At 43.4% G+C, this 23,208-nt stretch overlaps 1 protein-coding gene across 2 annotated transcripts in view; it reads left to right on the forward strand.

Moving 5' to 3' along the window:
• LOC139471593 (condensin complex subunit 1-like) overlaps positions 1-23,208 on the forward strand; it is a 36,894-nt gene that overhangs the window by 3,915 nt on the left and 9,771 nt on the right. For both annotated transcript variants that reach the window (XM_071253971.1, XM_071253970.1), the window contains exons 4-24: positions 1,580-1,638; positions 2,395-2,573; positions 3,490-3,635; positions 4,881-5,002; positions 6,727-6,850; positions 9,215-9,362; positions 9,874-9,996; positions 10,573-10,647; positions 10,924-11,058; positions 11,567-11,660; positions 13,470-13,614; positions 14,382-14,597; positions 15,043-15,107; positions 15,703-15,803; positions 17,008-17,261; positions 17,972-18,056; positions 18,642-18,778; positions 19,316-19,448; positions 19,570-19,654; positions 20,075-20,233; positions 22,319-22,530. In XM_071253971.1, the coding sequence (XP_071110072.1) occupies positions 1,580-1,638; positions 2,395-2,573; positions 3,490-3,635; positions 4,881-5,002; positions 6,727-6,850; positions 9,215-9,362; positions 9,874-9,996; positions 10,573-10,647; positions 10,924-11,058; positions 11,567-11,660; positions 13,470-13,614; positions 14,382-14,597; positions 15,043-15,107; positions 15,703-15,803; positions 17,008-17,261; positions 17,972-18,056; positions 18,642-18,778; positions 19,316-19,448; positions 19,570-19,654; positions 20,075-20,233; positions 22,319-22,530 (2,797 nt within the window). The remainder of the gene's footprint in view (positions 1-1,579; positions 1,639-2,394; positions 2,574-3,489; positions 3,636-4,880; positions 5,003-6,726; positions 6,851-9,214; positions 9,363-9,873; positions 9,997-10,572; positions 10,648-10,923; positions 11,059-11,566; positions 11,661-13,469; positions 13,615-14,381; positions 14,598-15,042; positions 15,108-15,702; positions 15,804-17,007; positions 17,262-17,971; positions 18,057-18,641; positions 18,779-19,315; positions 19,449-19,569; positions 19,655-20,074; positions 20,234-22,318; positions 22,531-23,208) is intronic.

Below are 23,208 nucleotides of genomic sequence, written 5' to 3' on the forward strand. Positions count from 1 at the left end.
ACCAATCAGTGTTTATGCAAAAATGCGTAAAACAAATATTGCCTCCAGCCTTCAAGTTCATTTAGCTGTCCTTGCAGACGGTAGCCCAGTCTCTGGTCACGCTCAGTTGCGTTGCGTATCATCCGGGTACTCACGGGGGAAAAAACAATAACAAAGGCAGCAACCAGTCCGGGGAATTGCGTTAGATCAGTGCCCCTTTAACACCAAATCTACAGAACTCGTGCCAAGGGACAAGTAGATTTCTTATTTTTGCCCATAACATTTTGTCAAAATTTTGGGAAGGAAATGCACTTTTCCTGTTTGCTTTATGACTAATATTTGAACATGAGTTACACCTCAGATCCGGTGTGTTCATATACTTATCAATCTCATTAAAATCAGATCTTAGTTCTCGCTACCGCTAAAAAAAGATCTGAGGACATCCCATTACGGGTCATGTCAGACCGACCTTGTGTGAACTTTGATCGACCAATGGAATGACTGATGAGAAGTTGACATTAACCAATCAGAGGCAGCTTACTCATGCTTTACGGCACTAATTTCAAATTGGCGACTACGCTTGGAAACATATTTTGACAAATTCTCGATTAAAAATTTGAAACCTGAACAAAAGAACATTCTGGAATGGCTAATAGTTGGTCAAGATTGTATGGATTCAGTTGTTAACCCCATAACTATTGTTCGGAATACCCCGTATAAAAAGTTTTCAAGGTTGCATGATTAGAAATCACATTCCGACTGTCACTTTCATGATCTGGTAAGTGACGCTCTGATTGGTTGGATGAAAGGTTGTTCTGACGTGACCCCTAATAGGATGTCCTCAGATCTTTGTTTAGCGGTAGCAAGAACTAAAGTACTCACGGAAATGAAAAAAAACTGTTTTTTCGTTCTCAGATTTTAAATAAATGCAGTTTATATACAAAATATATAAATATTCAAACAACTCAATTAGTACTAATTGGGCCTTGGCACAAATACAGCGTATCAAAGGTTTTTATGTCTTTTTACACGTAAAAGTGTGTAAAAATATGAACAAAACAGACTATTGTGAAACTGAGCATAACCAGGTGTTAGTAGATCAAGCTGAATGTCCATGACCTATGACACCTTGACGACAGGTGAAAACAGGTGCTTGAAACCCACGTGCATGTGATTTGTCAGTGGCATTGTGGGAATATCAAAAGTAACATATTCCCTTCTCAAACAACAACATGTCATTATTATTATGTACATACACATAGCTGTTATTTTTATTGTTGTTTTGATAACTTTTTTCCAGGCTAATTTGCATAATGCCCATAGCCTGTTTCTGCCATGTCAATTTGGACTTAGTTTTATTTTTGAATGTTGAAAGTGCCTACAAATTACCTCCTGTAAAGTACATTTTGTATTGAGCAGAGATAAAACTAGCAAATCCAGAATAGTTCTTTTCCAGTTGTTTTCTTATTTCGTATTTACATCTACGTAATGCTTTGTGTCGATTATTAAATCCAGCAAAACAGTTTTTTTTCATTTCCATGAGTACTTTAAGATCTGATTTGAATGAGATTGTATACTTATCAGCTGCTATGTTTCCCAGTCTACAGAGGGATCTTGATGCTGCAGTGAAAGAGGAGACATGGGATTGCTTATTGAAAGGTGTGTATGTTTTGTCCACAGTTGTACAGTGGTAGAGGAATAAGGAGTGTCCTTGGGATCTGTGCTACAGTATTTGAATCTGAACCTGAATCTGTGAATTTAACAAAATGGTTTTGACAAGGATCCCTGACTTTCAAGCTAAGTGTCCAACACTTGTTATGATCCAGAGATTCATATTGATATAAATACTACTCATACGAAGTGACAGGACACCAGATCTTTCACGTGACTGCTGCTAATCTGTCATCGCTGGTGGGTGTTGCAACACACAGCCTTCCAATCATGCCAATTGTGCATGTTCTTTAACTTGTTTTGAGTAGTATTTTTAATTTTTAAATGACCAATCATTCCCAACGAAAATGAAGTGCAATGGTCCCATGTTATTCAGAAATGGGGGATCTTGTGTTGTGTCAGAGGTCTAGGATGGTGATGAGCTATTTGATCTGGTTAGAATTAGATCAGTCTAGTTTTCAGATGTGTGGGTTTCATTGAATAATTGATGCCTAAGCATTTCATATGTTCACTTGTTTTCGTAAAGGTATTTGAACCTGTACCAAAACATCACACTGAAACCCCCGCCTTCACTGATACCAAAGACACGTATTGGGACATAGTGACACTTATTAATATGTCATCATGCCTGTCTGGTTGAAAAAATCAGTACCCAGTTTCATCATGTGTTCATATACCTGGGTCACATTTCTTGAAACAGATAGTGTTAATGGAGACATTTACAAAAAACATGCTATTTTGAAGCTGCCCGGGGCGTAGCCAGTCAAGTGTCCAGTGTGGTGGAGGAGACTGGTATTGACCCAGACACCCGCGCACACAACCTGAACCTGGTCAAGATGACCGTATACCTCCTGTGTCAGTTCATCGAGATGTTTGAGACGGACTTCCACAAAGCTAATGCTGTACAGGTCAGCATCTCGAAGGTAAACAGTTTGGGAATTGTTGTGATACCAGTCAGTGATAGAAATTGGCACTGGTCCATTAGTCCTTGCCAAACGGCCTAGTAGTTAAGGTATCATAAGGACTAGTAGAACTTTGCCATTTTTCAGGGTTTTGCTATATGTGGTCACTATAAGGACAAGTGGACAAAAACTGTTAGTTTCTGGTGCTGCTGGTGTTACTATGGTTACAGCACTATACAAATAATTACTCAAGGCCTGACCCCTGAGGAATAATGACCTTGTCAAGAGTAATCAGATGTATTTTATCCCAAAATTCATTAACAAAATGCTGACCTGACCCCTTTGGTGGTGTTTTGGCATAATGACCTTGCCAAGAGTATACAATTTTTTTGTTACACTTAAGTTCAGTGCTTATTTTTCACCTTTTTGAAAGAAAAACTGTATTGCCACTCACAGATGCCATGTTGTTTCTATCAAACAAGATCGTCTCCATGGTCTAGTGGTAGAGTGTCTACCTGGAGAGCGGAAGGTCTGGGGTTAGATCCCCGGTTGTGCCCTGCCAAAAGATGTTAAAAGATGGTACTTGTCGGCATTAAGGGGCTAAAACAAGGACTCGCATGCACACTATATAAGTGCAATAATCTTGGACGTGACGTTAAACCCCATTTCACCACCATACCAGTCAGACAAAGTGAATATTGATCATGTGACAGGTCAACAGTGATCATGTGATGAGTCAGTGTTTGAGTTGTCAGTCACATGATCTGATCAAACCATTTTGTGTCAGTTTTGTATTGAGACATCATTGAAATACATTGTTTCATTACATGATGTGGATTAACCAATGAAATTCTAAGATTCTTCAAAGAGGTATAACAATGTGATGTCTTCTATCCACATTAATCGTGTTCAAAGAATGGGTTAATTTTCTCCCCAGGGTCGAAAATCCCAGAAGAAGCGTGTGGATGCAGGTATTGACTGGGAGCGGGAGCGAGAGATGGGGGTGCATGCCCTGCTGCAGATAATACAGCTCAACCTCCCCAAGCTCTGGGACCCACCCATCCCTGAGGAGGAGTTTGTCAGGTCAGCCATCTTGTGTTATGAATCAATGTCAAGCAGTACAACAATAATCATGTTGTATCCCGCTTTAACATTCTGTAATGTTAGGTGATGACAAAACATTAGGACAAAACTAGCCAAAAGACACATCCCTCATTAAAAATATCTGTACAAACAAGCTGTGTTCACTGTTGTAAGATGACATGTGAAGAGCCGGGTTAGAATCTATCTTTTGCAACCCATACTTGTCGTAAGAGGCGACTAGTGGTATCGGGTAGTCAGACTAGGTTGATGCATGTCATGGTATCCCAATTGTGTAAAAAAAGATGCTCATGATGTCAATCACTGGATTGTCTTGTCCAGACTAGATTATTTACAGACCGTTATAGTTGGAATATTACCGAGTGTGGCTATAGTATAAACAACAAACACATAAATATGGGATGACATCTGGAATTTATTTTGAACCATTGGTGAATGTTGTCACAATTATAGTGGACCTCTTTTGGAGGAAGCGTCAGGTGAACTTTCTAATCAGCGTTGTGGTATAGGTGAGTGAAGCATTAAGACAAACATATATTTGATTTTCTGCCTCTTGCAAATGCCAAATGCAACAACATAAAAACCCACTGTTATTTTGTGGATGCTTTATCAATATACATCCTGTTGTCTATGAGCACCATGCTGTCTACATCCCAAAGGGTGTACTGTCCCGGGTATGTTTGTCTTCTGTGGCAGTTTTCCTTTACTCAGGACAAAACATCCTATTGAGCTGTTCACACCTCTGTGGTCTAGTGGTAGAGCGTCTGCCCAGAGAGGGGAAGGTCGGGGGTCATATCCCTGGTTGTCTCATACCAAAAGGCCTTGAAAGATGGTATTTGTTTTTACCATGCCTGGCACACTGCTCAGAGTCAGTATTTTGTGTCTGAGTGGGGTATTCATGTTAAACTACAGCATGGTATCTGAGTGGGCAAGCACTAGAAAAGCGGCATTAATCCAGACTGATATGTACAGGCAGCCACACAAATGTGCATGCACAGGCTATAAAAGTATAATAATCTTGAAGACGATGTCACTTCACCACCGATTCAACTGTTCAATATGTACAAGGTGGTAAAGAAATGACGTCTTCTGATTGGCTCAAGAACCATTGCATCCAGGGTGGTCAAAGTGCCCTCAGGGTTCACCTGACATGACCTTCTATGGAGAGAGTTTTATGACATTGTAGAGAGTTAAGAAGACATTCAACATTTTCTCTTCTCTCCACAGCCTAGTGAGTAATACCTGCTACAAATTGCTGGAGAATCCTGGAATATCCAAGGCGAAGGACACAAGGGAGACAATTTCTCACATTCTTGGCTGCCTGGTGAAGAGGTACAACCATGGCCTTGGTATGTATGTTGACTGTTGTGGATCATCGTCAGTACATCAAAACCTGGGACTGTCTATTTTTGAGCCCTGTAGACTCTCAGTACTCAATTTTGGGGGTCCAAGGCAAGAACATGGCATCCCAGGGCTGGTGATATGTGACATGTGATGCTATATAATGTGTGCCTGTGTGTACTTGTGCATGCAGAACATTCGCTTGTTTCCCTCTCATTGGAATCTCTTCATTCTTCCATAATATGAGCAGCTACACCACAAATGACAGTATGTATTTACTAACAGGTGATGGAGGAGTGTAGTGTGTGCAAAGCCCCTCTTGGTGAACCTGTATTCCAAGTAAGCTTGTATTGCCCTAAAAGTGACCCAGTATTGCCCTAAAAGTGACCCAGTATTTGCCCTAAAAGTGACCCAGTATTGCCCTAAAGGTGACCCGGCAGTGCCCTAAAGGTGACCCGGCAGTGCCCTAAAAGTGACCCAGTATTTGCCCTAAAAGTGACCCAGTATTGCCCTAAAGGTGACCCGGCATTGCCCTAAAGGTGACCCGGCATTGCCCTAAAGGAAACTCAGTATTTCCCTGAAGGAGACTCAGTATTGCCCTGAAGGATACCCAGTATTACCCTAAAAGAGACTCAGTATTGCCCTGAAGGTGACCCAGTATTGCCCTGAAGGAGACTCAGTATTGCCCTGAAGGAGACTCAGTATGCCCCTAAAAGAGACCCAGTATTGCCCTAAAGGAGACTTAGTATTGACCTAAGCGAGACCCAGTATTGCCCTGAAGGAGATTCAGTATTTCCCTAAAGGAGACTCAGTATTGCCCTAAAGGAGACTCTGTATGCACCTTAACGAGACTCAGTATTGCCTTGAAGGAGACTCAGTATTGACCTAAGCGAGACCCAGTTTTGCCCTAAACAAGACCAAGTTTTGCCCTGAAGGAGACCCAGTATTGCCCTAAACAAGACCCAGTATTGCCCTGAAGGAGAATCAGTATTGCCCTAAGTGAGACCCAGTATTGCCCTACACGAGACCCAGTATTGCCCTAAAGGAGACTCAGTATTGCCCTTAATGAGACCCAGTATTGCCCTGAAGAAGACTCAGTATTTCCCTTAAGGAGACTCAGTTTTGCCCTGAAGGAGACTCAGTGTTGCCCTGAAGGAGACTCAGTATGCCCCAAACGAGACCCAGTATTGCCCTGAAGGAGACCCAGTATTGCCCTAAAGGAGACCCAGTATTGCCCTAAACAAGACCTAGTATTGCCCTGAAGGAGACCCAGTATTGCCCCAAAGGAGACTCGGTATTGCCCTACACGAGACCCAGTTTTGCCCTGAAGGAGACTCAGTATTGCCCTAAAGGAGACTCAGAATTGCCCGGAAGGAGACTCAGTATTTCCCTAAAGGAGACTCAGTATTTCCCTAAAGGAGACTCAGTATTGCCCTGAAGGAGACTCAGTATTGCCCTAAAGGAGACTCAGTATTTCCCTATAGGAGACTCCGTATTTCCCTTAAGGAGACTCCGTATTTCCCTAAAGGAGACTCAGTATTGCCCTGAAGGAGACTCAGTATTGCCCTAAAGGAGACTCAGTATTGCCCTAAAGGAGACTCAGTATGCCCCTAAACGAGACCCAGTATTGCCGTGAAGGAGACTCAGTATGTCCCTAATAGTGGCAAGTAATCCAGATAAGTGACCCTGTAATATTGCCTGCATGTGAACCAGGACTGCTGCTGTGTTGTAGGAGCCAGCCTGAAGGTGATCCAGTTGCTCCAGCATTTCGAACACCTGGTGTCGCCGATGTCTCTCACGGTGGAGCTGTTTGTCAACCATTACGGGGCCAAGAGTGTTGTATCCGAGATTATGAGGTAAACATTTCTCACCTCTCTCACCCACATTGGTTTGAATGCGGAACTTTTATATACACCATATTCTTTTCTGCCATATTTAACTCACACACTATCTGCAAGAGTTGCAGATGCCACTATCATCTGTACAAAGACATTTGGTTCGAAATGAAATGCTGAAATAGTCAGTGCATGGCAACTGTAAAGACAAATTCCTTTTATTTTTGATACCACAGTTAAAAAAACTTGGAGCAGGTGAAGCCAATGAGAAAAAGGTATGGATTGGTTTGCAACAATCATCAACAACAACATCTTGTATTTAATCTTTTGTTACTAATTCTATCTACATCTTTGACAATTGGGGAATCTTTTAACCCTTTGCTTCCCATATTATCTGATGGATAGCTCTCTGACAGAAGACGTTTCCGTCTTGACCACTCGGCCCATTACGAAGAGTCAACCTACAGGTTCGGATGTATGGAAAGTTCTGTTTTGGATCCAACCGACCGTGTATTTTCTTCACAGTCGGCCGCGAATCCTCTTGCTTCACAAAGCCTTCTGTAAACCCTATCTTTTCTTCGTCGCCCTCGTCTTCTGTTGATGATAATGTCAAACTTTTGCTGCCAGAAGGCATCCCTATGACCATGGTTTCGCCTGAACCCTTGATTGGACCCTCTTCAGTCGCACCTCCCACAGTTTTGTCTACATTGGCAGCTTGTCGCTCCCCGTCTACTCCTCGACATTCCAGATCCCCTAATCATCGTTCTCCTGGAGAGCTGTTGTAATGGGATCGCTGCTCAGACTTGTTGGACTCTTTTCTCAATCAAGACTTGTGCATATGTCTCGTTCTCGGGAATGCTCTCATGAGGATCAACGATCCACGGATAAGATCTCAGCATTCGCCGGATAAACTTTCCTCCACAGTTCAATCACAGACCTCAAGTTGATGATCGTCTCAGAATCGACAATCTTAAGATTGGGATCGGTGATCTTGGGCATCGCTAAAAATCAACTTCCCGGACAACTTGATCGGTTATTTACTATCCTGCCTTTGACGTCTATCTTGGTTTCCTGAGGATCATGAAAACGCATGAAAACGTATGTTTGTGTCCCGTATGTGTACTTCGGATCTGTGACTCTGTGACTGATGTCCAAGGTATGCAATAATTAGGGCTATTGGTTCTTGCACAAGTCTCCCGGACACATTTGCGCAGATAGGGTAAGACGTGTACCCTAGGTCTAGTTCTATGTACAATGTCTCTCTCAAGATATAATAAACCTTGACATGATTCTTTGAGTTTAGTATTATTATTCAGGTTTTCCCAGACTGAATATCTGTTTGGAGGAAGCATTCACTCATCTGTAGAGACTTCGGAAGTCACTGTCCCAATTCTCTATTCCCCACACCTCAGCTTTGGGCGTGTGTTGTTGGCAATTGGCTCGACGATCCTTTTGACGATATAGTCCATCATTCCTCTTCTTGTCTTAACCTATCAATTCAATCCCTGGGGCGTGATTTAGGGTTTTGACGGCGAGTTAAAAGAGATGCCAAGCTAACTTGTCCTGTCGTCCATGATACACCAGTCTTGTAGATTTCATTGGTTGGAATCCATTTCCAAAATGGTTAGAAGTCGTACATTGTAATATGGACAGTAGCGGGTGACCTCGCCTAGGTGAACACTACCAAGCTGACTGTCGTCTGGCTTTACAATTATGCTTCTTTACACATGAACATGTTCGACATATTGTGCCCAACTTCATGTGTTTCCTCTGTTCACATATCAGGGTCACAACACTCTTTTGGGAGTTTTTCTTCCCTTTCCAAGAGCTTTGTCTTATGACACGAGACACTGTAACTTCATATGGTTCTGTATCACTTCTTAGCTCCAGCTTCCTTGTGTATATCCTACTGTTGTTGCCTTTATAGGCTTGGGTTTTGCACCCCACCTTCTAACTGTGGGATAAATGCATAGTGTGAGATAGGATAATTTTCAGAATTTGTAAATTACGCCATATGCCCACCTGTCCATTCCCCGCATCACAATTCCTCTGGCCTATGAAGCTCCAAAAGAGAGAATGAGTTGGCTGTGGAGATCATGTGTTTAGCGCGTGTAGGTCGACCGGCATGAAAGTGTGAGTGACCCAGATTTTTGGGCGATGACGATTGTGAACTAGGTGTGTTCGGGTGAACTGTTTTTTAGAAGCTGAAAACCTTTGTTTCCAATTAGGTTCGAAAGAAGAATGAAAATGCATAGTGTGAGAAAGGATAAATATAGAAATATACAATTTATTGTAAAATTTACAATTATTCAGTGTGTAGATTTTGTTTTATTTCTTCAGTCATTAATATGAAATCACTTAAAATTTTATTTTGTGTTATTTCAGAGAAATTGGCCGCATTGATTCCCAGGACCTGAGTCGTGATACGTCTGGGACGAGGGCATACTCACTGTTCCTGGTGGAGCTGGCGGAGCGGGTGCCGGCAGTGATGCTGCCCAACATTAGTGTCTTGCTGTGTCACCTGGATGGAGATGTAAGGGCAGATGCAGCACATGCTTAATGTGTTGGTTCTTAATGCGGGGATAGAATTGCTCCTCAGCAACCTATACTGGTTGTAAGAGGTGACTTAATGGACCGGATGGTAAAACTTGGTGACTTGGTGGATTGTACCTCGAGAGCCTGGTTCGTTGCCCACAATATTCATCACTTGATTGTCTTGTCCAGACTTGATGATTTACATGCCATTGTCATATAGCTGGAATATTGCTGCATGCCATGTTAAACAACAAACAAAGAAACTTAAATATTTCAAGCAATATTTGCATATATATCTTACATTCATGTGCAAATAGGTCTCCCCAAAATGGTAAACTGCTCCAACTCCACACCACTCCACTCCACTCCACTCCACTCCACTCCACTCCACTCCACTCCACTCCACTCCACTCCACTCCACTTGATGTGGTTGGGGACAATAATGGAGGAATCATGTACTTATATCATCCAAAATTGTCCATGAGGTATTTGTTTTATGTAACTTGCAGTCATACTCAATGCGGAATGGTGTGTTGGGTGTGCTTGGTGAGATCCTGCAGCGTGTGTTGTCTAAGGATGGCCTGGACGATAACATGAAGAATGCCAGAGACGGATTCTTTGATAAACTAGAGGTAAGAACTGAACAGAAACTGAAATTGTCCCCAGGCTTATTATCATTAAACCTGACGAAGATGGGGATCAGAGGACCATGATATATGATCCAGTTAACAGCTGTGTTCTGCTGTCTGTTGGGTTGAAAAACGAGAGGAAATGGTATTCAATGCACAGAAATCTCCTGGACTCTCTCACATGAATATTTTTGTTGATACGTATCTTGTCCTCCATCCAAAATTTGAAAAGCATGCCTTTTGACTTGGCAAAATGGACACCACCTTAATTAAATATAAACTTTGGTTCTGGTGTTATTTTTCCACATTCTGCTAACAAGGCAAGTTCAGTTTTCACAGAAGCATGTGATGTCTCCCATTGTGTGGGCACCATCACATTTGACGGTCTTAGCACAGCAGAGTGACGTCATCTGTGTCTCACAACTGTGAGAGTTCTTCTGGAGAGAGACTGACTATCAATGTCTAAAAACATTATGCTTCAAGCTGATCTGTCATGAAATGATGCAAATACTATTCAAAGTAACATTAAACTATGACCGGCTCACTAAATAACATCTGCCTTTTTATCTTTTTATTCAGGAACATATTCATGATGTTCATGCATTCGTCAGAAGTAAAGTTCTACAGATCTGGTTGACAATTGTCAATGAAAAGGTGAGAGTTCCATCTATTATACTTGACATTATTAGCTATGCATCATGCTGTTTGCTTCTCAAGTGAACTGAATTTGAGTTTTATGGAGAGGCTTTGGGATTTGTCAAGTGGTTAAAAAATTTGTCCATGAATAACCTGGTTCACTTTCCTACAGGGGAGATAAGGAACGTTGGGCTTAAAGTCGCTCTCACTCACTGCTAAAACTAAAGACATTTTATTGTCAGATACACTGGTTGTCATTAAGAAGTAACTTTTCTTCTTTACCTTGATGCCTAGTGTTTACCACTGCCACGCCAAGAGCACCTGGTTGCCAAGGTGATCGGTCGCCTCCAAGACAAGTCCAGCCAGGTTCGCAAGTACGCCATCCAGTTGATGACAGCCTTACTCAAATGTAACCCCTTTGCTGCCAAGGTGAGTACAGACTGGTGTGTTGGGAATACTGGTACTGTATCAGGAGAGTTTAATTTCAGTAATGGAAGCAAGGGATGTTTAGATATATATGGTAGATAAAGACTACAAACAGATCAGGGATCTATTAAGAATTGGCAGGCAAATTGGTAAAAGTGATTTTTTTGTTCAAAATTGGAACTTTTTATCGTTTACCTTAATTCAGATGTATTTTAACACCACATGTGTTGAAACATGATCAGGCACCGATTTGAATTTCCCCTTAAAACAAGAAATCCAAGACCAGTGTACTCAAAATGAAAAGGTGACCATAATCCTGAGTTGGTTCACTTCTTATGCCAAATAACCAGGTTTTCAAAAGAGTTTTCTTGGGTACAGTGTGTGAAACTCATCCATGTTGTCCTCTCGTATTATTGCCCCAATTTTGCTTAAATTCATTCAAAACACAAACAGTGCATGCGATGTTTGTGTGGACCACATGATTCCCTAACAACTCGCACTGATGTTGCAGCTGCCTATAGAGAAGTTGGAGTTGAACCATCAGAAGGAGGTGGAGAAGTTGGCGGAGATGAAGCCTGCAGAGCAGCAGCCGCCACCCATCCCTGGTACGTATCCCCCTTCCTCACAGCAAGGATTTACCAGGTAGTTAGTGGAGATTCTAGACTAAATGCCCTTGGCAGTTAGCTTTACCAGGTAGTTAGTGGAGATTCTAGACTAAATACCCTTGGCAGTTAGCTTTACCAGGTAGTTAGTGGAGATTCTAGACTAAATGCCCTTGGCAGTTAGCTTTACCAGGTAGTCAGTTGGGATTCCAGACTAAATGCCCTTGGCAGTTAGCTTTACCAGGTAGTTAGTGGAGATTCTAGACTAAATACCCTTGGCAGTTAGCTTTACCAAGTAGTTAGTGGAGATTCTAGACTAAATACCCTTGGCAGTTAGCTTTACCAGGTAGTTAGTGGAGATTCTAGACTAAATACCCTTGTCAGTTAGCTTTACCAGGTAGTTAGTGGAGATTCTAAACTAAATGCCCTTGGCAGTTAGCTTTACCAAGTAGTTAGTGGAGATTCTAGACTAAGTACCCTTGGCAGTTAGCTTTACCAGGTAGTTAGTGGAGATCCTAGACTAAATACCCTTGGCAGTTAGATTTACCAGGTAGTTAGTGGAGATTCTAGACTAAATACCCTTGGCAGTTAGCTTTACCAGGTAGTTAGTGGAGATTCTAGACTAAATGCCCTTGGCAGTTAGCTTTACCAAGTAGTTAGTGGAGATTCTAGACTAAATACCCTTGGCAGTTAGCTTTACCAGGTAGTTAGTGGAGATTCTAGACTAAATACCCTTGGTAGTTAGCTTTACCAGGTAGTTGGTTGGGATTCCAGACTAAATGCCCTTGACAGTTAGCTTTACCAGGTAGTTGGTTGGGAATGCCCTTGGCAGTTAGCTTTCCTCAGGTAGTCAGTTGAGATTCTAGACTAAATGCCCTTGGCAGTTAGCTTTACCAGGTAGTTAGTGGAGATTCTAGACTAAGTACCCTTGGCAGTTAGCTTTACCAGGTAGTTAGTGGAGATTCTAGACTAAATACCCTTGGCAGTTAGCTTTACCAGGTAGTCAGTTGGGATTCCAGACTAAATGCCCTTGGCAGTTAGCTTTACCAGGTAGTTAGTGGAGATTCTAGACTAAATACCCTTGGCTGTTAGCTTTACCAGGTAGTTAGTGGAGATTCTAGACTAAATGCCCTTGGCAGTTAGCTTTACCAGGTAGTTAGTGGAGATTCTAGACTAAGTACCCTTGGCAGTTAGCTTTACCAGGTAGTTAGTGGAGATTCTAGACTAAATACCCTTGGCAGTTAGCTTTACCAGGTAGTCAGTTGAGATTCCAGACTAAATGCCCTTGGCAGTTAGCTTTACCAGGTAGTTAGTGGAGATTCTAGACTAAATACCCTTGGCTGTTAGCTTTACCAGGTAGTTAGTGGAGATTCTAGACTAAATGCCCTTGGCAGTTAGCTTTACCAGGTAGTTAGTGGAGATTCTAGACTAAATGCCCTTGTCAGTTAGCTTTACCAGGTAGTTAGTGGAGATTCTAGACTAAATACCCTTGGCAGTTAGCTTTACCAAGTAGTTAGTGGAGATTCTAGACTAAATACCCTTGGCAGTTAGCTTTACCAGGTAGTTAGTGGAGATTCTAGACTAAATGCCCTTGGCAGTTAGCTTTACCAAGTAGTTAGTGGAGATCCTAGACTAAATACCCTTGGCAGTTAGATTTACCAGGTAGTTAGTGGAGATTCTAGACTGAATGCCCTTGGCAGTTAGCTTTACCAGGTAGTTAGTGGAGATTCTAGACTAAATGCCCTTGGCAGTTAGCTTTCCTCAGGTAGTCAGTTGAGATTCCAGACTAAATTGTTGTGTGTGTTGTTACAGACGATGTGCTGCACGGCTTTGAAAGGGAATGGCTGGCCGTTGAGCAGAAGCTGCTTGCCGCCCTGGATGAGGACAACAGCCAAGAGGACACGCAGGACGAGGACAGCCAGGAGGACATTAGTCAGGAGGACATCACTATCGCCAGGTGAGGGAAATACAAGGTTATGCAAGTATATAAATCATAAAGTGTCATGTGTCTTGTGCAGGAGCTGGTATGTACTTGAGGTGGTGGGGATTGATATGAAACATGGTTTGTACTGGGTGAAGATGTTTGGTGGCAGACACCGGTTTACCGTAATAGAGATATGCCTGGAAAGGTGAAAGGATGTACCGGTCGTGGTTGCATGGCACTATGGACTTTATATCCCCGCTATGATAGTACTATACTCTTGTGCTGAGGCTGTGAAAGGTGAAAGGATGTACTGGTTGTGGTTGCATGGCACTATGGACTTATCTCCACTTTGTCATCCGTCAACTTCAAAGTAATGCCAGTCAAACAATGCATATGTTTTCTAATCCAGTTAGCACGAAAATAACCATGCCCTTCCCAACCCCACCCTTCCCCAAGATACATACCCACCCAATCCCCAAGCCCACCTTCCTAAAGATACACACCCACCCCAATCCCAAGCCCCACCTTCCCCAAGATACACACCCACCCCAATCCCAAGCCCCACCTTCCCCAAGATGCACACACCCCAATCCCAAGCCCCACCTTCCCCAAGATACACACCCACCCCAATCCCAAGCCCCACCTTCCCCAAGATACACACCCACCCCAATCCCAAGCCCCACCTTCCCCAAGATACACCCCTACCCATTCCCAATCCCCACCTTCCCCCAAGATACACACCCACAAGAAATTAGACTGAATCATGTACCATTTTCCACTCACAACATCCCTGTGTTCAGTCAGTTGACCAGGATCTACCACCTGCTCCTGGAGGGTCGATACCTGTCTGCTGTGAAGGTTCTGTCTGCCACACAGCAGCAGTGGCCAGACCTGGCACCGAGGGGAGACAGACAGGAGGGGGGGCACACCACACAGAATGACGAGGATGGACAGACAAGTCAGAGCGAAGAGAATGAACAGAAAGAAGAGAACAATGGACAGAAAGAGGGTCACAGGTAAGGGAGACATCTCGGTGAAGAAAGATATATGTCATGGAATACAGTTGCGAGTAGTCGCAAAGGAAAACATATTCTGAGAGATCATAAAAGATGAGTACTGGTAAATCAATTTTTCGTATGATGGACAATGTTATACATGTGCTAAACTTGGTATCATGATTGGATAAATATGCAAATGAGGTCCTCATGCAGGAACTACTTTTAATCTTCATTCATCGGTTCAAAGAGTGCTTGCTCCAAAATCTATTGACTGTTTAGTTTTTTATTTTAATGTGTGGGTGATTATGTAGAAATACATGGCTGAAAATCATATGGCACTCTATAATACATGGGATGGTTCACTCAAACACTATGTCTGTACACTGTTTCTAAAGTTACATAATTGAATAAATACTCTATTTCTGTGGTGTTGTTGATGTTGAATTGTATTGCTGTGTTTCAGTGCCGACAAGCCGGAGGCAGATCCTGTGTCGGAGACAGTCACACAGCTGAAGGAGATCTTCCTCGGTGAGAGATATACCACTGCTAGACAGAGGGCAGAATGTTTGTTGTTTGTTTTGTTTTTTTTCTTATTGATTCAGTGTTTGAAATTTAAGATGGAGGTCAGTGGGTCCTTGTCATGACCCCATGTTGAAAGTTGTAGATTGATGGGGCACTCATCACACATTGCCACTGCTTGGCAAATGGAGAAACAATAAAAATAACATCCATTTCCTTGGGATTAATTGAAAACACTCAGAAAAAGATATTGTGAAGCATTAACATAATATAAGACATTTCCCTTAAGCTGGCAGGGCGGTCGGGTAGCCTAGTGGTTAAAACATTCGCTTGTTACGCCGAGGACCCAGGTTCGATTCCCGACATGGGTACAATGTGTGAAGCCCATTTCTGGTGTTCCCCGCCTGATATTGCTGCAATATTGCTGAATGCACGTAAAACCATACTCACTCACTTAAACTGTGACTCATTGATTTTAGTTTGAGCAAAAGTAATGCTGTGTGATAACATGTTAAGTTGACATAATTTATCATGATATTTCTTTCGATAATTTTCCCACTGTATGACAAGAAAACCTGAGAATATCTACATTTGACTGTTTCAGGCAACAAGAAGCTGGCCCACGTGTCTGCTGCACCTGATGCAGGAGAGGGAGATGCTGCCAGCGAGGTGTGCAAGCAGCAGGTGCTTGTCCAGTACCTCAAGGTAGATAACTCCGTCTCTACATTCTACCTTAAAAGTCAGTCATCTTAGCCATAGTCTTCTATTTTATGCTAATGTTACCCAGGTGTGGTGGTGCCTGGTAGTTAAAGTGTTCGCTCGTCACGCCAAAGACCTTGGTTCGATTCCTCACATGGGTACAATGTGTGAAGCCCATTTCTGGTGTCCCCCTTCGTGATATTGCTGGAATATTGCTAAAACTTTGTAAGACAACACTCGCTCACTCACTAATATGCCCCATGTCATTACTTGTTGATTATCCAGTGGTTGATAGTATGAGCACTGATTCATGCATGTGGTGGAGGATGACACATGGTCATCAACCCTCCTTTAGTCAGCTCTGACAACAGACATTCTGGATTTATTCTCATGTGACATTTCCGTCAGGAGACAGTACGGGCGCTTTGGATTAGGGCTGTGTATTGGCAAGCAAGTTGTATTGCTACATATATATTGGAAGCAGTGTTTGACAGTAATTGACACTGATTGTACATGCAGTTTATATTTTCGCCATACTAAAGTAAACATTAGTTAGCTTGGTCACTGTCTGCGTTTACATAGCGTATTGCAGTATTCTGGTAATACTGTGCAGTATTATTTGGGTCTTATTTTATCCTGGAAACGCCCCTTGTTTCCCAGTTACGTGGATGGATGCATGGATCACATGATTGTCTGGCCCAGACTCGATTATTTACAGACCATTGTAACATGGATGGAATATTGCCGAGTGCGGCGTTAACCCACAAACAAACAAAACAATTTGATCTCATCATGATTAGGCTGTGTGGAATGTTGCTCATTAAACCAACCACTGGCCTGTCTGTCCCCGATCAAAGATTAAGATTGCTGTGGTATGGCTGGACTACTGCATAGATAACGATAAGAAATAGGGCTATAATGATTCATCGATACCTTGGATGTAATCGAAACTACGGAACAGGAACTGATCAAGTCACCTCCCGTAACGGCGTAAGTAGCATCACGGAACATGAGGACATGGCGGTAATAGTGGACGCACATTTAAGTCTTCAGTTTGGGCAAATTTGGTAATTGAATTGCCACCACTCACCCGAGATTCAATTGCTTGTAAAACTTTTGTATTGTGAGATCTCAGCAATACTCAGCTCCACTATTACACATCCTTCACTGTGAAGTGTACTCATGTTTAGTGTCATTATGTGTATTGCAGGACTCGCTGACGTTTGCCAAGCAAGTACAGACATCTGTCCCCACCATCTGCCAACTCCTAGGATCTAAGAACACATCCGATGTGTTTGAGGCTATCGAGTTCTTCGTGACAGGGTTTGAGTTCGGTGTGACGGCCACCATGTTGGGGATCAGGCGGATGTTGGCGTTGGTGTGGTCAAAAGAGTCAGGGGTGAAGGAGGCGGTGGTGACGGCGTACAAGAGGCTGTACCTCAGTCCCCAGGGTGGGAACCAGAGGTGAGGAGGGGTCATAACCTGTGGGTCATTGTGGGGTCGAAGGGGGATGGGGGTGAAGGGGTGTGAAAACCCAGTTACCATCTACAGTACACAATGTGAGCCTCGTTATCTTGTACAGGACAATATGTGAAACCTATTACCTTGTACTGTACACAATGTGAACTCAGTTACCTAGTATATGAACCTAGTTACCTGGTACAGGACAATATGTGAAACCCATTGCCTTGGACTGTATTGTATGTGAACCTAGTTACCTTGTACAGGACAATATGTGAAACCCATTACCATTTACTGTACACAATGTGAACCTACTTACTTTGTACAGGACAATATGTGAAACCCATTACCTTGTACTGTACACAATGTGAACCTAGTTACCTGGTACAGGACAATATGTGAAACCCATTACCTTGTACTGTATTGTATGTGAACCTAGTTACCTAGTACAGGACAATATGTGAAGCCCATTACCATGTACAGTACACAAAGGGAACCTTGTTATCTTGTACAGGACAATATGTGAAACGCATCACCTTGTACTGTACAATATGTGAAATCCATTATTTTTCTTCAACACTATTCACTTATGACACATGTAAAACATTAAATCCGTTTTAACATTGATTCCCATCAAGCTTCTTGTGAAAAGATTTTTGGGGATTTGGTTAGTGGAATGTTTGGTCAGCCTGAATCTATTTACTCTGTGGCAGGTCGAAGGCCCTGGCCATCGTGACGAACCTCACAGCCCTCACCAGCGGAGCCACCCTGGGAGACCTGACATCACTGGAGGGGCTGGTATGTCCGTTTTGTGTACTTATCATCAATCCCAGGCCCACTGTGATTGAAATATTGTTGCATCTCAGCCGCAGGAGGGTGGCTAAGGTGCTGGAAAGTAGGCGTCGCAGAAACCTGTTATCATTGTACAAGTCCTGGTTTACCCTGATTATGTTTCTTGGCTTGTGAGCACCATACCCATGCATGGGATTTCACCGAATTGCTAAACGTATTAGACCTGAATCACTTCAGGATTTGCTCCCTCACAAAGCTGACGTGTGATATAACTGAAATACTGTTCAAATTGATGTTAAACTTAACTCACTCACTCAAGTACCTCAGCGAAAGATCCTGAAAGCATTTCTTGCAAAAAAATTACGCATCTGTTTTTCAATATCAGTCAATCTCAAATTTGTATACACTTCGTTCTTCAATGAAGAACATTTTACTGCCTAATTTTGAAAATTGCCTTGATGCTGATTGGCTGACAAGAAAGATCAACTGACGTGATTCCTATGGACAGAACGGGCCGTAAGATCTTCACACAGTTGTCGTATCCGAGTATAAGATCTGATTTTATTGGCATTTGAATGTTGTCTGTTGCAGGTTGTTGAGTTCATTAAGAGCGGGGAGATTGGGCCGCCAGTGATACAGATGTTGTGGGAGAGGTTCACGCTGAAGGTGGCGCACACGACAGCATCAGACAGCCGTGCAGCACTGCTGCTGCTCTCTATGGCAGCTGGGTATGACAACTTTAGTTTTTTACCTACAAGATATATCCCCAGCAGGAGATTCAACCAGCGGTAGGCCTCACTGTCTGACTGTTGGCACGCTGGTTCCGTATTGGTTGAACTTGTTTCTGGCTTGCAGTTGCTGTTAAACTGTTTACTTTGGTTTATTTAAGTTCTTTTTTACTGTTCTTGAATAGCTTTACACATGCTTGAACCTGTTGTTATTTCTCTGGGCATTTTAATTCTCAAGTTCCTATTATAAACAAAATAAAAACGAGACAGAATGGAGATAGAAGAGATGACTTCTGGAAAAATAGCCTTTTGTTTGTAAAAAATATTTCTCCATTATAAGGCTGTAACCTATATAAGTGACTGTGATTCAGCTTCCTTCTTTCAGATGTCTTCAATATGGCATCACTGGATGACACAGATAATTTGTTGTCAAAAAATTCTTTCTTGCTTTGAAGTAAAATTGAATGGACATGTGAAAAAAAAGTACTGATTGTTGATCATGTATTCTGATTGTTGGCCTCTTTGTGTTCTTCACAGGGCTGAGATGGAAATGGTGAAGAGTAACATTGAGGTGCTGATCAAAGAAGGCTTGGGACCACGAGCCGAGGAGGACTTCCTGCTGGCCCAGAACGCCTGTCTTGCTCTCGTCAAACTGGGGTCTGCCAAGAAGGTAGGTGCAGAACTACAATCCTGCTGTCGTCAGACTAGGGTCTGACAACACGGCAGGTGCAGAATGAAGTTGAAGAATGAAGAATGAGTAGGAAGTGAACAGGTATTTCTTTTCCTTTCAGAATCGAGGGGAAACAGCAGCTGAGCCATTCCGCCTTCCACAGACGCACGAGCTGTTCTCCAGGCTATCTTACTTGCTGGTGTCTGGTATGTACCTCCCCATGACTCCAAAATATTGAAATCTGAAAAAAATAAAACACATTGAAAGCAGTGAGTTCTTTTGATTCTGTAGACCAGAAATAAGTAAACTGTTAAAAACACACTGTTGATATCAAGACTAAATTATTTCATATAAAATAATTAAAAACTGCAATTTATTCCCTATCTATGTAACATTTTGAGGAATTTTGAAATTGGAATATTGTTTTAATTTTCTTGTTTTTAACCTATTATGCCAAAAATCTGTAAACCACAACAAAGAAACATGTGGCCTGATTGGGCTGTGACTATCTTTAGTCTGTCCTAAAGTGTGAGAGTTACAACATTTGTAGCATCATGATCACTTTGTAGAACAGTTCCCTTGGAGCACCTACAGCAAACAAGAAGTGAGTGTTTTGTATGTTGCAGGTGTGACCAAGGTAGACAACCCTCACTGGATTCCCCTGGCAGAGTTGTCTGTGAACGTCATCTACAAGCTGTCCGAGCACCCAGACCTGGTGTGTGGGGACATCCTCAAGGCCCTGACTGCTAAAACCCTGCACCTCTGTCAGGAGTCGGGAGGGGAAGGTAGGTGGATACTCAATTTTCCACCCACACAACCAATCATTCCTCCATCCACCCACTCATACTCTCATGTGTCCTTTCACTCACTCATTCAACCGTTCATCCATTCACTCAGCCATCCATCTTCTCACTTACCAATCAACTCACCCATCCACTCGTTCACCCATCCACTTAAGCAACCATCCACTCACACAACCATCCAATCGTTCAACCACCCACTCACCCATCCATTTACTCAAGGATCCACTTACTCACCATTCACTCACTCAAGGATCCACTCACCCATCCATCCACTCACTCATCCATCCATTCATTCATCCATCAACTCACTCACCCATCCACTCAATATCCATCCACTCACTCACCTATCCACTCACTCAACCATCAGCTCACTCACTCATCCACTCACCCATCCACTCATTCAACCATCAACTCACCCATCCACTCATTCATCCATCCACTCATTCACCCATCCACTCACTCAACCATCAGCTCACTCACCCATCCACTCACCCATCCACTCATTCAACCATCAACTCACCCATCCACTCATTCATCCATCCACTCACTCATCCATCCACTCACTCAACCATCAGCCCACTCACCCATCCACTCAACCATCCATCAACTCACTCAACCATCCACTCACTCAACCATCCACTCATTCATCCATCCACTCACTCACCTATCCACTCACTCACCCATCCACTCACTCAACCCTCCACTCATTCATCCATCCACTCACTCAACCATCCACTCACTCACCCAACCACTCACTCACCCATCAACTCACCCATCCACTCACTCATCCATCCACTCACTCATCCATCCACTCACTCACCCATCCACTCACTCACCCATCCACTCACTCATCCATCCACTCAATCAACCATCCACTCACTCACCCATCCACTCACTCACCCATCCACTCATTCATCCATCCACTCACTCACCAATCCACTCACTCAACCATCAACTCACTCATCCATCCACTCACTCACCTATCCACTCACTCACCCATCCACTCACTCAACCCTCCACTCATTCATCCATCCACTCACTCACCTATCCACTCACTCACCCATCCACTCACTCAACCCTCCACTCATTCATCCATCCACTCACTCAACCATCCACTCACTCACCCAACCACTCACTCACCCATCAACTCACCCATCCACTCACTCATCCATCCACTCACTCACCCATCCACTCACTCACCCATCCACTCACTCACCTATCCACTCACTCAACCATCCACTCACTCACCTATCCACTCAATCAACCATCCACTCACTCACCCATCCACTCACTCAACCATCCACTCACTCACCTATCCACTTACTCATCCATCCACCCACTCACCCATCCACTCACTCACCCATCCACTCACTCACCCATCCACTCATTCATCCATCAACTCACTCACCCATCCACTCACTCAACCATCAAATCACTCATCCATCCACTCACTCACCCATCAACTCACTCACCCATCCACTCACTCACCCATCCACACAGTCACCCATCCACTCACTCACCCATCCACGCATTCATCCACACAGTCACCCATCCTCTCACTCACCCATCCACTCATTCATCCATCCACAGTCACCCATCCAATCACTCACCCAACCACTCAATTAACCATCAACTCACTCACCCATCCACTCAGTCCCCCATCCACTCATTCATCCATCCACAGTCACCCATCCACTCACTCACCCATCCACTCAATCAACCAACAACTCGTCTAAGGCGCCGCGATTCGTTGTGCAGAGTTGCGTCCCTTGGGCACGCCAGAAACCTATGATTGTGGGTTCGAATCCTGGTTCGCCCCGATTATGTTTCTAGGTTTGTCAGCACCATACCTGTGCTCGTGGGTTTCACCGAAGTGGTAAACGTCTGAGACCTGCATCACTTGGGGCTTTCCTCCAACATTAAGCTGACATGCCGTGATATAACTGGAATCATGTTAAAAGCGTGGTTAAACCTCATTCACTCACTCACTCAACCATCAACTCACTCACCATCCACACAGTCACCAATACATTATAAGCACTAACCTGTGTATTCACGTCCCTGCAGGAGCCACCAGCTCTGAGACCCCGCTTCCTGAGTGTGGCTCAGGTCTGCTGACCCGGCTGCTGTCACTGGCTGGACACATGGCCCTCAAGCAGCTGGTGCACCTGGATGTGAGCGTGTTCGGGGAGGTGAAGCGACGGCTCGCCGTGCAAGAGGAGCGCAACAACAAGAAGATGGCAGGGAGGAAGATTGACACATCACTCTCCAAGACAAAGGTAATGGACTCATAGAAACTGTTGTCATTTCTTCATTGTTCTCTGAACAAGCCAAAGTTCTGTGGAGATCTTGATACTTGATTGGTTTTAAAAGCAAAGTTTGTAGATTTCTAGTATCAAATGAACCTATGGGGATTCTGGGTTAGAACTGGTCCCCAGCAAACTTTGCTGGTCTTAAGAGGCAACTACATGAATCAGGCCAACGCTTCCATGGTCTTGTTGGAGAGCGTCTGCCCGGAGAGCGGAAGGTCGGGGGTTCAATCCCCGGCTGCGTGATACCATAAGATGTTCAAAGAAGGTACATCTTCTTACCCTGCCTGGCGCTAGGCATTAAGGGGCTAAAACAAGGAAAAAGGACCTTTTTGGTTGGAGTGTGTACGCTGTGTCTGAATGGGGGCTATTCATGTTAAACTGCTGCATGGTACGACCTCACACACACAATAATCTTGAATGTGATGTTAAATCCAATTTCACCTCACATAATGAATCGGGCGGTCATGCTCGCTGACTTGGTAGAGAGCATGTATGTCATTGCACTGGATTATTTACAAACCACCATCATACAGCGGGAATATTTCTGATTTCGTCCTTAAACAACAACAACAACAAACAACACAAAGCATCTACACACATAAATAACTCTGGGTAGTAAAGAGAATGCTATTCCCATTCTGTCTT

The sequence above is a fragment of the Haliotis cracherodii genome, unplaced genomic scaffold, assembly GCF_022045235.1.
Source record: "Haliotis cracherodii isolate W230 unplaced genomic scaffold, xgHalCrac1.p SCAF_23, whole genome shotgun sequence".
Taxonomy (NCBI): domain Eukaryota; kingdom Metazoa; phylum Mollusca; class Gastropoda; order Lepetellida; family Haliotidae; genus Haliotis; species Haliotis cracherodii.